The following is a 15,447-nucleotide window of genomic DNA, read 5'->3' as shown; positions in this document are numbered from 1 at the left end:
AAAAGTACCACAGGACCTTCCTTCCATATTTGTCATTTACTATGCTAAATAAGGAACTGATAATTTCCTATAAAATTATAGTGTATGTGCCGCCGAAGTGAGTACAATGTCCTATAAAATTATAAACAACAACAACAACAACAAAAAGAATTGATATCTACACTCTTAAAGTATGCTTGGAATTTCAATGGTGAAGGACATACTTAACTGTTTTTCCCAGTGTACTTCATGGAAAATGTGGAGCTAGTTCTGAAATTGTCTCATTAAAGCACACAGAGATTTACACTTAGAACACAGAATCAATTCTCTTTTGTGACTAGCATTACTGAACAACTCATTTATATTAACTGACCAAGCCCAAGGACTTAAAAAATATTTAAAGGTGTTATCTTCATTCATTATGGCCAGTATTTCTTGGGCCACTATTAAGAGGGACATCACTTGCTGAGGTCACTGAGTAGAGACAGTTAATTTGCAGCTGCATTTAAATGTAGCATCGGCATGAATGAAGAACATTTCTATTAGAATTTCCCTGCTGGGATATATGTGAAAGGAGATAAAGAAACTCTGTTAAATCGAACAAGTGGATAAAGGCTTTTAAAGTTAGGTTGCTTATTCATGGCAAATGAAGGCTGTTTGGCTACCGCAATGAAAAACAAAAACAGAGGAGGAGGGGAAACCAAATCCAGAAAGCCTCAACTAAGCAGTTACAAATTACACTGTATGACATTTCCAATCAACATACCCAAGAACAGTAACCTCCTTTTCTAGTTGTTCGAATTTAAGGGACAAAAGCAATGTCATCCCCACCCTAACTAAACTCCTGTGTAAATCTGATGTTTTCAAAGACAGAAAAGTCACTTGAAAATTTTTAAAAATTCCTTTATTCTTAATAGAGAAGATCCAACAGAAGAGTCATCAATTTGTTTCCTCACCTCTGACACTCCTATTTCTTGTAACAAACTTTACAAGTATTCAGTGCATGTTTGAGCACCCCATATTCTTTAGAACTGGCTGGGCCTCGGAAAGAGTTCTGTCCAACTGGCCAGGTTTACAGATGAGGCATCCAGAAAGAGGAGAGGACCTGCCAGAGGACTCACAGTGGCAGTGTCCTGGTTCTCCCAACTCCAAATCCAGTCTCTTTCAAACATAAAACTTCCTCTTAAGGAAAGGGATTCTCTCTGAGATGATATATTCAGATCTGCTCTTCTTAAAAGGACCTATTTATTATGATGAGATTAGCAATTTTAGTGTGAGGAACCGAGCTCAAAATCAAGTCAGCCATCAACCATGGGACCATGAATCTCGCTGTGTCATGATCCTACAGCTGATGCTGCTGCTCCAGGTTCCAAACACCATGTTTCTCTTTTTAAAATCCCAACCTTCCCTCATTTTTTGCACAAAAGTATAGCATGCTTCTGATAACAGTGGCTAACACTCGTTAAGTGCTTACTAGGAGTCAAGCACTACTGAGAGCTGCGCACTGATCATAATCTTCTGATCACTATGTCCTGTTTCTAGCAGTCCGATCCTCATTATGCACTCCTAATTACTTCTGAAGTCTAAGATCACGGTATAAAGATTCCCATGTAAAACATAAAAGTTTTCAGAGAACTGAAAATTCAATAGTTCTAACCACCTCAAAATGAATATATAATTTCAAGCACCCAGGGAAAATGAACATAAAATTTCAGTAATAAATGGGAAAACACACACACACAAAATATACAGAACTTGTTACAAGGTAGGGAACTCTTTCAAGGCAAACAAGCTCCAATGTGAATTTAATCTATGTTTTTTTTGAGACAGAATCTCACTCTGTTGTCCAGGCTGGAGTACAGTGGCGCAATCTTGGCTCACTGCCACCTCTGCCTCCTGGGTTCAAGCAATTCTCCTGCCTCAGCCTCCGGAGTAACTGGGACTACAGGCTGCGCCATGACACCCAGCTAATTTTTGTATTTTTAGTAGAGACGGGGTTTCACCATGTTGGCCTGGCTGGTCTCAAACTCCTGACCTTAGGTGATCCACCCACCTCAGCCTCCCAAACTGCTGGGACTACAGGCAGGAGCCACCACACCCGGACAATCTACGTGTTGTTGATAACGAAGCGTTTAATGCCCCAAATACGGCGTAACTTGAGTGTGCCTTTAGTGTACCTTTAGGTACCTATATTAAGCTTTAACCAACTCATAAAGGAGGACAAATGCTTTAATTTCTTATATATTTTGTTAATTTGTTCAAAGAAAGAGGTGAGAATAATACATAGGCTGGGCCAATTTCTACAGTTAAAAACAAAAACAAAAACAAAAAAACTGAAACAAAACTTCGCGGCCCTTAACAAAATGATTCTGAACTATAACATGTTAAAAATGTGGTTTTTTTTTTAAGAAAAAAACAAAAACTGTATGTAGTGATGGCTACTCTTCACTTTCATTTAACATTTTTTTCCCTTGGTATAGGGAGGAGGCATGACGCTGGCAATGTATTCCTCAATATAGCGCGCTTTCTCCACAGCTTCCACGCTTAGGGACTAATCCGACACATATGGCTTGGGCAGAAATTGTTTTATAAAACGAGAAACTGGGACTTCATGATACGCATAAAACCTGTGCTTAAATACTACTCAGACCAGTCCCCAAATTCATTGAACTTTACTCCCTTTTGGTTTGTAATTAAGGAATTTAGAATCTAAATTCATATTTAATTAAGGCTTTTAAAAGAATGCCAATGTTTATAAATAGCAATTTTACAAAAAACTAAAAAACATTTACTTCAAAATGTAATATTTTTCAACCCACCTTATTGATCAGAAAAAAAAAAAAAAAATGTAGTATCATTTAATCCTTCCCCAGATCACTCTCATTCCAGCTTTCCCCTACCATCAAAAACACACATCTTTGAAAGAGTACTACAGACTTCACTTCTCTTTAACTCGGGTTACAGAGAAAATGGGGAGGATGTTCTGGATTATCACACGGTGTGTACTAACAATTCCAGTAACATGTATAAACAGGTAAGAGACAGCTAAGGCATAGTTAATTCTGTGCAGAATTTAGTCTCTGGGGTCTTGAGTTCAAGCTGTGTAGCCTTTGGCAAATCCATTAACCTCTTTGCATATTAATTCCCTTATATTTAAAAGGAAATGATACACCTACCTGCGTAACGCATGGGCTATTACCAGGAGCAAATCAGAAAAAGTCACACTGCAAAGCGAAAGCTGTCACAAAATAATTATTTCATATGAAAAACATACCTCTCAATATGTATCTCCTCCTTAACTATGGAGATTAAATAAAGCTAGCTGAGTCATGAGTTTTCACCCTCAAGAGAAAGAATAGCAAAAACTGTTTAATTTGAAAGGTTCTGGCTTAGCTTACTCCTAACAAGAGTTAACTTACAGAAAATTCACAAAAGCCCATTTATTGTAATTTCTTCTTAAGCTCTAAAGTAGGCAAGTAAACAAAGAAAGCATGGGAATTACAAAGACTTTCCTTCTGAAGACATCTTTGGCCAGTTCTGACTGCCTTGTGCTGACCTCTAGCTAGATACCTTGGCACTCTTGTTTTGCCAATGCTCTTTTAAAGAGGAAAGGTAAAGGTCAAAATAAAAGATGCACACATGAAGTAGGGTTAAAGTGTGTGCATTTTTGGTCAAGGTTAGAAACGTAAAAATCAACCCATCCATGGTGCTGAAGACTGAGCCTGTGGTGTCCACTCTTACGGTAGTTTGCTGTGGGGACAAAAAGAAATGCAGACTACTATATGGAACCTAAAATCTAGTGAAGAGGGAAGACAGTTAATAAAAAGTTAAAACTAAGAGATTTAACTAATGGCTAACAGAACTATAGAGGGCAGGTTAGATCATCAGGCAGCTTCCCGAGTGTTTTGTTCTGAAAACAGGGTGACTATTTGCAAAAGTCTACCTTTCCAGTTGCAATAAAAAAACTGGAAGGTCTAGTTGAGTGGGTACAGTGCCTCATTCAGTTTTGCAAAATAAAAAATGTCCTGGAGATTGCCTAACAATGAGCATATTTAATACTACTTAACTGTATACTTCAAAATGGTAAACATGGTAAATTTTGTTATGTGTAGTTTACCTCAATTAAACAGAAAACAAATGTGAAGACCTATCGCCATGGAGCTCACACTGCCAGGGACAGGAGCTGAATGGCGCTCACCACCTTGGAGAGGGCGTGTGCTCTCGCCATTTCTTACAGTCCCTCCCACATCTCCTTGTCTCACACCCGGCCTGGCCACTCATTTACCTATCTGGTCAATGAAAGTTTTGCAGGTTTGTGAGCCCTGGGTGAGATCATGATTCACTGCTCAAGGAAAGGATGGCAAAGAAAAAGACTACAGTAGTTGAGTGGGTGGGGAGACCACATCTGACTAGAAGATCACTATCTGGTGATTACACTAGAGCTTAGTCTTAACAGAAAACAAGCAGTGATTATCGGGCTATGATTTCAACTTGACATTTTGGGAAATCTAGTTACTTTAAATGGAATGCTTAGCAACGCACTAAGCTTTCTTGGCTATTTTTAAAAGCACTGTGTAATGCAATGGTTTTGTAGTGGCTGAGTGGGAAATAGGAACACATGACTCTCTATATAAACACATGCAGCAAAACTGGCAGCCCAGAGATTCTGCTAAGTGCCTTAGAGAAACTTAACATGTCCCAAGGAGACATATACAAGAATGTTCATGGATTTGGATTAGCAAAAATTAAGAATTAAAGTTAGTTTTTAAAATTGTAAACAATCTAAACATCCATCACCAGAAAAATAGAAAATAAATAGCAGTATAGTCACATGTAATAGAATACCATTTGGCAGTGAAAAATAAATGATTTAGAATATGGATGGGTAAACTATGGTGCATTGGTCAAATCCAGCCTATAGCCTGTTTTTGTCCATCTTGCAAGCTAATAATAGTTTTTACATTTCAAAAGGGTTTTAAAAAACGAAAACAAAATGAACAAGAATACGTGATAGGACCATATATACCCCACAAAGGCTAAAATAATTATTAACTGGTCCTTTATAAAAAAGGCATGCCGACCCCTGATGCTAAATCTCACAAACATGACAAAAGAAAAAAAGCAAGATGCAGAAGAATACATGTAAGACATTATTTATACAGAACTTGTAAACATGTGAAATAAAATTAGATACATGTTTTACAAAATAAAAAACGTCTACATACAGTGAAAGGATAAGGAAATGCATATGAATAATAAATACCAAATTTATCATAGTAGATATGGGGCGATGACAGGATACCAGGGATGGGTACACAAAGGGCTTAAATTTGAACTGTACTTGTCAAGTTCTATTTTATGCCAGGTGGTAGGAGGCTGGGTGTTCACTGTATTATTCATACCTTTCTGTGTATTTTAAAGACAATGCCTTTAAAAATATGCATCAATATTTATTCACCCTCAAACAGCAATTAGCTAGTGTACTTATTTACTTTCCAATGAACATTGCTGTCAAACCGCCTGTGTATCAATGACTACAAAGGTAAACTGGATGAAACTTTATGTTTATTTAGGAAAGTAAAGTAGTTAGAAAGAGCTCATATCCATTTTGAAAGGTGAAAGGCTCAGCTGACCAGGCTGTGATTTCAACCTGACATTTTTGGGAAGTCTGGGTGCCCTGAACAGAGTGCTTAGCAACACTAAGCTTTCCTGTTTATTTTTTAAAAGCACTGCATACTGCAACTGTTTTTGTCGTAGATGAGGGGTGGGAAAAATTCGAGGGCAATTAGCATTCCAGAATTTTATCACAAGCTACACAGTTTAATAATACACAGAACCTGTTGAACATTTGTCAGTTACAGACAAGAGATCGGCAAATCAGGCCATTCAGGGAAAGCTGCCCTAAGTATGATAAAGTCATTAAGAATGTGGGTTAAGCAGTTGTGGGAATCAAAGTGATATAAGGAATTAAAACTGTTTCAACAGCAACTTTAAGTAGCATATATCTTTGGAAAAAAATTAACAGACAATTCTGGCAAATTGCGAAGGAAATCTGGTTTCTCTTGAAATCCATTTGGAACAGTTATGCAAATTTTAGTTGTCGTGAAAATATTAAACAAAAGCAAACTTTCAATATCCCAGCCTGTTTCCATTTCTGTGAAACAACTTTATTCATTAGCCAATTCTATGGCCTCACATCTCTGTCACAGGAATGAAAAACAATCATTATTGATTGGAGTCAAAAGGCTAATAAAGTCACAAGAAACATGTCAAAATACTCAGTTTGTAACGTTGAAGTCTTGCCAACTTGTTTCTTCCCACAATCCTGTCCCAAAGAAAGTCATCACAATCTTAAAATAGTCAAGGGTAAAGTTGGAAAATGACAGCAAGGGCATGAGAAATTCACACACACTGGGACCTACAGCTGGCATCTAAGCAAACAATCTTCCCCTCCACTAGCTGGTATACTTTTTCTACTACACTCAGCTCTACTGATCCCGAGGGGCTACAAAGAGAGACCACAGCACCACCACCCGACAACAGGTCAATTCTCTTTTTGAATCATCCACATTCTTCTTTCTCGCAGATGTGAAAGTACCACTTGTCGTCACTAAGATTTCTCTAAGGGTCCCATTCATGTATATCAAACAGAAAGGCTTGTGTAATTTTCAGACAAATAACCTATGTCTATACAGATTATGTGGTTTTCAAGACGTTTCCAAGTTTGGTCACTACTATCAAGCTTGTATTTTCTTATCCCCACTCTGCTGCAACCTCTACCATATACTCAACACCACTCATACGCTAAAAATAGAAGAAGAGAAAAGACAATCGTAGAATCAGAAAAAGAGGCTATTGATACAGATGAAGAAAACAAATAGTTTAGAATGCAATTTTTACTTTGGAGTACTTCCCCTAAGAGGACAATTAGTTTTTCTGAAGCAAGTTTAGGGACAAATACACTACATTCATGTATTACCACTTTATGGTCATTACACTGGACTAGAAGGAATTGCTGAAATGTAAAAAGGAAGCTAGAGTTTTAATTTGAGTTATACCTTGTAATTTGACCCTACAAAAGCTCTAAGAAGCATCACAACTGAGTGAGTCTTGTACATTTTTCTTCTCCATCAGCTCAATCCAGCACAGATGTAATGATTAACTGGGTAACTGTGCAGAGGTAATTATTTCTCCACAGGGAGAGAGAGAATTTAATAGGTCACAGATATCCTCTGCTTGTATTTGAGTTCTGGAATAACTGAGGAATTACTATGCTAATTTCTGATCATATCTAAATATTACTTTGCTAACTTTCCATAGTTTAGAATCGCATATAGTCTAAAGTACCATGTTATCCTAATCCAAAATAAAATTGTTAAATCTTAATTTGACCAGTCTTAAATATTTAAAAGAGTATTAATATCAAGTTACAAGGTTAAGATTTATACAGGAATAAAACCTCCAAAATAAAACATAATTAACTTAAAAGTAAGCAAAAATACTGATAGAAGGCACAGCTGTAAGTCTTTACACATGCATGGTGAAATCAAGCTTACACATCCACAACTGGTTTATCGATGTAACTTAAATTCAAGACCATCAGAATTACTTACTGATATGATTATCTGCTTCACAAGCTTAGTATCATCAATACAATCAAATGCCGCCAGTAAAACCAAATGGGAGTATTGGCCCTGCAAGAATTGGAAGCCAATAAAGGTTAAAAACAAGTGCATAGATTTTCCCTCTTATTCCACACACAGAATATCTTCATAAAGGTTACCTACATTGACAACTTGTCTAACATAATATAAACAAGATGAATAAAAGCTATTCTAACGAACTTTCTCTCTTATCATGACCTCATTAATTATATTCTAGAGGTAAGGTTGATTTTTTTTAAAGCACATTATTCATTACCAAATAGTCTAAAACTAATACCTATGTAAACAGGTATGCTGTTAATGAATAGCTACTTGAAAATTATACTTAAAAGTTCAAGTTATAAGATTAGGTTCAAAAAACCTACATATATAAACACATATATAAGATACTCCAATCATGAAAAAGAAAACATAAACTCACATAAGTTTACACACATACACACACACACGATATACATAATACATGTACACAGAAAATCCTGGAAGGCAAGGCATTGTAATAGTCATCTCTGGGTTATACAAACAATTTTCAATTTTCTTTTCTATATTGCTCGATTTCTTTAACGTGATCTCACAAAATTAGAATATAAACATGAAAAAGATAAACTAGAGGAGTATAATTATACACTGAATGAGAATGATATAAAAATCATTACTTTAAAAAAGTATAGCTGCATGAGATCACAGAAATACACATGTGGCTTTCACAACACTTATCTTTCGAAATAAAATTATTTCCATGATGCTAATACTGTTCCAAACATTTAAAGAACACCTACTTTATGTTAAGAACAAAAACAAAACAAAACAAAAACCTGTTTCCAGAGCTTGTTGCACGAGTATCCTGGATTTTGATATAATTGTTTTAAACTTTGATAGGAATTTGATTTTTGATAATAATCCACAATCATTCAGAGCCAGATCTGATGAATATCACAGATAATACAATTTCAATCAGAAACAATAACGGAGTTGCTAATTGTAAAGTCAAAAAGACAAACTGAAGATAAACAACAAAGGTCTAACACCCTTACTATACAAAGACCAACAACCAACTAAAAATGGGCAAAGAACATGAAGAGTCAGATCACAAAAAACAGAAGTACGAATGTCTTTAAATGTATGAAATAATGCTTTAGGAACTAATTAAGGACAATAATTAAAACAATGAAATGCCATTTATCCTATAAGCGATGGTGAAAACCTCTGACAATAGATAATTTATCAAAGGTTTAGGAAAAAGCAGGCACACTTTTATGTTGATGAGAATGTAAAGTCGTTCAACTTCTTTGAAGAGCAACTGGCAACACCTATACAAATTTAAAATGCAGGTATGACCTGATCCAGCAATTCTAGTTCTAGGGATTTATCTTGCAGATGTGTTTCCACGTAAGTACAAAGACTTACATACGAGTATATTCACGGAAATACTAATTGTAATTTTAAAAATTCTAGAAACTACCAAAATGCGCTACAGTAGGGGCTGGTTAAATAAATTATGGTACAGGCATATGATGAAATATTATAGTCACTAAGAAAAGTGAGGTAGACAGATGTATGTATGTTGAAATAAAATGACCCGTAATATGAATTAAGTGAAGGAAACAAAATGAAGAACAATGTGCCTAGTACAAAATCACTGGTTTCAGTTCTCTTAACTGAGACACACATAAGCATAACCAAGCATAAAATATTTCTGGATGAACACAACACAAGCTGGTACAGAATTGAATATAAGTGAGAAATAGACAAATCCACAAATATAGTTGGACATTTTAACATGTTTCTCTCAGCAACTGATAGAATTAGAAAATAATAAGCCAGTAAAAACATTGATGGTATGAACACTATCAACTACTTTGATCTAATTGACAAATATAGAATACCTACCCCACCAAACAACTCTACAATATATTATTTTCAAAATACGTAGACCATATGTTAGGGCATAAAACAGGTCTCAATAAATTTAAAAGGAACAAAATATAGAGTATATCAAGAAACCCCCAATATTTGGAAATTAGTAATTCTAAATAACCCATGGATCAAATCCATGGGTAATGTTAGTTTATCACCCCTTTAGAAGTAACTCTTAGAGATTTAAAAAGATATGTATTGTTAATTTCTGTTACCATCATGATGCCATGCTGGGATTAGGTTCTCAAGAAACTTAGTGTTGAATTACCTGACATAACCGAATTGTAGAACTAAAACAATCTAATTATTTAAAAATGTCGTACTATTAATACCTTTGTGAATTTTCTATTAACATTCTAGTTTTTACTCATTTTAATGTAAAGCATTCAAATTAGAATGCCACGCATAAAAATTTACTTAACATTGAATTATGAATCATAAAAAAAATCACATACACTGGAAACAACTCATCAGAGAATTCCATATATCACTTTGTTATAGGAATGTTAGCTGCCTTCTGAATTCTTCTAATCTCTAGCCCAACAGAGGACAACAGTCAAGTATACAATCACACAGCATTAATTTTAACTTGTTTGACTTACTATTTCAAATAAGTTGAAGTATTCACCAGATGCTAGTAGTTCTCACTGGATTTGTTTCAAAGGATAAAGTAGTTGATTACTACATAATTTTAGTTCACCAATAAATTAGAACTTTACTGATGAACTGCTATCCGTCAAATTTATAAAATATAACTCAAAAATTAAAATTGTATTTACTACATATTTTCTAGTTATAGTACTCCATAGTAACAGCATGAAAAATTATTTAATATCTAAAAACATATAAACACTATTTTTGAAGCAACAAATCCCACAGAAAAAATAAGGAAAATTGTTACTGCATTTCTAAAGAACTATAAAATTTAACAACTAAAAATTTCCATAACCACACTGCAAATTTATTCTTAAAAAATAAAAAGATACATTTTAATTTCTTTTATGGTTTTGGTCCTAAGGAAAACTAGTATCAAGTTTCTGAAGTGCAATCTGGCATCATTCACCCAGAGACTAAAATATGGACATCCCGTATCCAGGCACTAATTCCCATGTTTAATTAACACGACTGGACAAATTCACCAAAAAAGCTAGTAAATACCAGGTTTTCAAAAAATATCTAATAAAAGTAGAGAACTATCACAATATAATGTTAAATTAAAAAAGGAGAAAAGAATGCATGTGGCATGATTTCCATTTTGTGTAGATAAAATATGAAAATACATGTATATGCACAGAAAATTATAATAAAGCAATAATTTTCTTCTTGGTAATTTTCTGAATTTTTCCAAAGTTTCTGTAATATACATGAATACATCTTACTATTAAAAATAATTTGAAGAAATATGTAGTTTTATTATACTTACATTAGCCACCTTTTCAACGTAAGTCTTCATTGTTTTCACAATCACTTTCCTATCCTTAAAAAGAAAAGATTGTCTCACTGCACTTTCAGTTATATATTAAGGGTATTTTGTAGTTAAACATTTTAATGTGATATTTATTAAGTTTTCATTTGAGTGGCATATTTTTTCATTAGTAAAAATAGTTATGCAGCCAGAATGAAAAAACTGTAATATACCAAAGAAGTTCTCTTAGAACTATTACAAGCTTAGATGTGTATGTGACAATCCATTCAGACATAAATATGGAACCATTAAATTGCAAATTGCAAGGCAAACCTAGTGAAGCCACCTTTCACAGTGAGACCAGAGAGACCCTTCTTCCAAGGTCTGAACTGTCCTCAAATGCAGAGTCTAGCAAACAGTTAGTACTCATCTACATTTGTTGAACAAAATTAAATTTGCACTAAAAAAGTAGATACAGTACAATTATCTTTTAAAGGTAGAATTATGCTGACCAAGGAAATAATGATCATTTTTGTTAAACTTCTGTGACTAATAAGGATCTTTACCTTTTCCCTCAAGTACTTAACACCTATGGGAGCAAATGTGTGTGGCCAGCTGTTTGTTAGCCCTTCCCATTTCCCTCTGCCATAGTACGATCACTAAGTGAGGAGGTACCAAAACCTCTATAAACTAAAGCTTAAATACATATTATGTTTACTTGCTTGATAGATCTCTTCCCATCCTTTAATGAAACTTTAAGGTTTCTACTACAGCAGAGAAAAGAAGAAACAGTAGGCCTAAAGAAGATGGCTCATTCCCATCAGGCCCTGAGACACAACTTTTGGAAGATAATGTTGCTGTGTACAACAGGGAAAAGACCAAAGGAGATTAAAAGTCTAAGGACAGCTAAATCAAGCCTGCAGATAAAGCATGGCCCTGACTTGTACAGTTTAAATGCACAAGTGCTATCACACTTACCTTGGGCGTGCCATGCCATAGGCAGTGCATGGCCACTCTGGCGCCATCGTGTGTGTGTGCCAGGTAGACCACTGCTTCGCGGATGGCTTCAATCATTTCCTAGGGAACAAATGCTGTCAGGAACAGGGCTCTGCTTTATTTTCTTCTTTCTGCTGTTCTATCTGTCTGTCTACAGGGGCCAGTTATGCCGAGAGAAGGAAAGGAAGAGAATGCCAGGTAGCAAACAATTTCATTTTGTAGGCAATCAAACAGAAACACAACCTCTTTCTAGAAACGTTCTTTTCCATCTAGAGCAGTAAATACTGCTGGCAGACAATTTCTGTTAAACACAGTATCTGACTTTTACCAATGTCCGTTAAAAAAAAAGTCACAAACTATATGCATAGTATAATATATTCTAATAATTTTCCAAGAAAAAGAAGCCTAGGAGTTGGTGGTGATAAGAAGGGAGCTTTTAACAGAATAAGTGAGATAAAGAAAATGCTCCTCCCTAAAAGAGACCCGTATGTAATAAACAGAATCAAAACCCTCATTTTGACTGAAAAAGTTCCCTTTTTAGTTCATAACAGGATTACCTCCAAAAATCATATTCTTTACCACAAACATGCTTATATAATATTTCCTTATGAAAAATTTCTGTACTAACATTTAGACTAAGACCTCACCTATAAATGACCCTTTAGTAAAAAACATTTAATTTCTCACTAGGTAGCTTAGCTTAATTTAACTCTTAGCCTTCATTTTCCATGTACATAATTTCTTATTTATATTTTCTTTCTTTTTTTTTTTTTGGAGACAGAGTCTCGCTCCGTCGCCCAGGCTGGAGTGCAGTAGTGCGACCTCGGCTCACTGCAACCTCCACCTCCCGGGTTCAAGCGATTCTCGTACCTCAGCCTCCCGAGTAGCTGGGACTACAGCCGCCCACCACCACCCCCAGCTAATTTTTATTTTTAGTAGAGACAGGGTTTCACTATATTGGCCAGGCTGGTGTCAAACTCCTGACCTTGTGATCTGCCCGCCTCGGGCTCCCAAAGTGCTGGGATTACAGGCGTGAGTCACCGTGCCCAGTCCTATATTTTCAAAGTCTAAGCACATAGGATGTAAATGAGTTCTGGCAACGAACAGCTTCAGAGCCCCATTTTAGTCTATTCCCAATTTAAAAATTTACGTTAAATAAATAAATACAAAGCCTCATGCCAGGAAAGAGAGGATAGGTGCCTAATTTCATCAAGGAACAAACAATTTCACCCTCAAGTGTCTTACATCGCTTCCCAAGATGACTCTCAAGAGCAGTTTCAACTAACATACCAGAACTTAGGAATCTCTTCAGAGCTACCCGGATGGAAAGTCATGTATATATCCCAATTAGGCTTCCATTTTCCCCAAAGGTTTTTTTTTTTTAAAGTCTCTTTTGAAAATGCCCCCAGTACCAGAAAAGACAATTTGTCTCATTACTTTACATGCATGCTAAGTTACAAAAGATTCTTTGCTGTTACTGAAACATTCAACACTAAAAAGATACTTTCTACCACTGAATATATTCAAATAATCATTGTGTCATTTCTGAGCATACAGGCCTGCCTCAGAACTGTGGGATACTGTGTTTTGCAGGAAATAAGAGAAATCTCCGAAAGAGAAGGTGCTGCTATGGTCATCAAACCATAAGCTTAGGTGGGTGGCTACCGTTGGGAAATTATTTTGCATGCCAATTTTAAGAGAGTCAAAACTCCAATGAATGTATAGTCTGGCATATTGTTAAGTCAGTCTCATTATTTTCATTATCCCTTGTGATTGGAAAATGAGGACAAATGGACAATGAGCTCACTGTACGATGAGGCAAATGAAGTTCAGGGAACTAAATGATGAATTCTCATTTGTATTCCCATGACTGACTTGAAGGGCAGTGCAATTTACCTTCACTCTCTGTTCTTCTATCATTTAAAGTCCAGGTTTTCATGGTCCATTTAGTTTTACAAACGTATCCTCCTCTAACCTTTTAATGCCAAGCAAATTTTTTTTTTTTTTTTTTTTGGCACAGCTGAATTTAAAACTACCCAAATGCTTGAATATTCCTCCATGAGTTAGTTAATTTTCAGAGTAGGCTAGCTAGTGGATACTCTCCGGATTATAATTAAGGTATAAACATTCAATATGACTAGTAAAACTAGGGTCAATTCTATTGTTTACTGGAATATCTAAATGGAATTTGCAAACATGTTCAAAGGGAGGTGAGTAAATTATCTTCCCTAAATAGGGAAGCAACTCTAAAATTTCCAAAAGACAATGTACATCAAAGCAGTTTTTTTAAATTTCTACACCGCTCTTTCTCCATGTTTTAGTTTAAAAACAAAAACCAAGAACTTACTGATCTGAGTTTGGGGGGTGCATAGGTAAAAAAGTCCAAGAATACTTTATGTACCAATGAGTGCTTAATCACAGCTTCCCTGAAAACAGAAAAAAAGCGAAAGACTCATCAAATCTGGCACTAGTCATACCAAGATAGGTAATCTCAGAAATCCTAAAGTAATCTAAACAAGTGAAATGGTTTTACTGAATATAATTTGTCATAAAATAGACCGCATCTTTCAGAAATATGAAAGCTTAAATAAAAACTTAGATGGTAAAATTGATTTAGTGCCATCTACAACCAAGACCAGTACAAATTTCTAGTATCTACTCAGCAAACATAAAATTAACACTTGAAATATGCTCTGCTCTGTTAAATAAGGACATCTTCATTTTTTTCCCCAGCACTGGACATGATGATTAGAAATCCACACGTGGACCTATTTTTTTAATAATTGTTTTATTTCTGTCAACACCCTTCACAATCCATCTGTTTCACAAAATAATTTTAGCAAAATTAAAACTTGAATGAACCAAACATTGTCAGCAATTGCAGTAGCACCTACTTAATCCAAACCCCCTAGTGTGACACTTGGTAGATCTAGGTGTACAGTGGAGGGTGATGGTCAGGCATCAAAGACCTAAAGTTCACAGGCAATATCCAAGTATACGGCAAAAACTAACACTGTCTTTATGGGTAAAACACTGTTCTGAATGTTTTGGAACAACTAATCCATTTAATCTTCATAAAATTCCTATGAAGCCTGTACTATTATTATCCCAATTTTACAGATATGGTAATTGAGGCACAGAGAGGTTAAGTTGCTGAAGGTTATACAGTTAGTGAGGGGAGTGGGGAACCAGGAGTTGTACCCAGGCAATCGGGTCCGAAAAGCTATGCTCAGCCACTCCACTACGGGACAGATGCCATGAAGGGCACAGGCACAGGCTTCTGAGTCTTACAATCCATTTGAAAAAAATTGTTTTTTTTTTTTGGCAAGGTCTCAATCTGTTGCCTAGGCTGGAATGCACTGGCACAACCGTGGCTCACTGCACCCTTCACCTCCTGGGCTCAAGTAAGCCTCCTGCCTCTCAGCCTCCCAAGCAGTCAAGACTATAGACACATGCCACAAAGCCTGGCTAATTTTCTTATTTTTT

General features: G+C 35.6%; 1 protein-coding gene across 1 annotated transcript in view; it reads right to left on the bottom strand.

The window, feature by feature from the left end:
- The window catches only part of PUM3 (pumilio RNA binding family member 3), a 40,892-nt gene that overhangs the window by 8,186 nt on the left and 17,259 nt on the right, over positions 1 to 15,447 (bottom strand). The window contains exons 10-14 of the mRNA XM_026453831.1: positions 14,309 to 14,387; positions 11,944 to 12,042; positions 10,984 to 11,037; positions 7,593 to 7,673; positions 57 to 67 (exon numbers count right to left, since the gene is read on the bottom strand). Coding sequence (XP_026309616.1) covers positions 57 to 67; positions 7,593 to 7,673; positions 10,984 to 11,037; positions 11,944 to 12,042; positions 14,309 to 14,387 — 324 coding nt within the window. The remainder of the gene's footprint in view (positions 1 to 56; positions 68 to 7,592; positions 7,674 to 10,983; positions 11,038 to 11,943; positions 12,043 to 14,308; positions 14,388 to 15,447) is intronic.

Source organism: Piliocolobus tephrosceles, chromosome 14 (genome assembly GCF_002776525.5).
Source record: "Piliocolobus tephrosceles isolate RC106 chromosome 14, ASM277652v3, whole genome shotgun sequence".
Classification (NCBI taxonomy): Eukaryota; Metazoa; Chordata; class Mammalia; order Primates; family Cercopithecidae; genus Piliocolobus; species Piliocolobus tephrosceles.
Note: the sequence above shows the minus strand (reverse complement) of the source record. Positions and strands in the feature narration are given on the sequence as shown.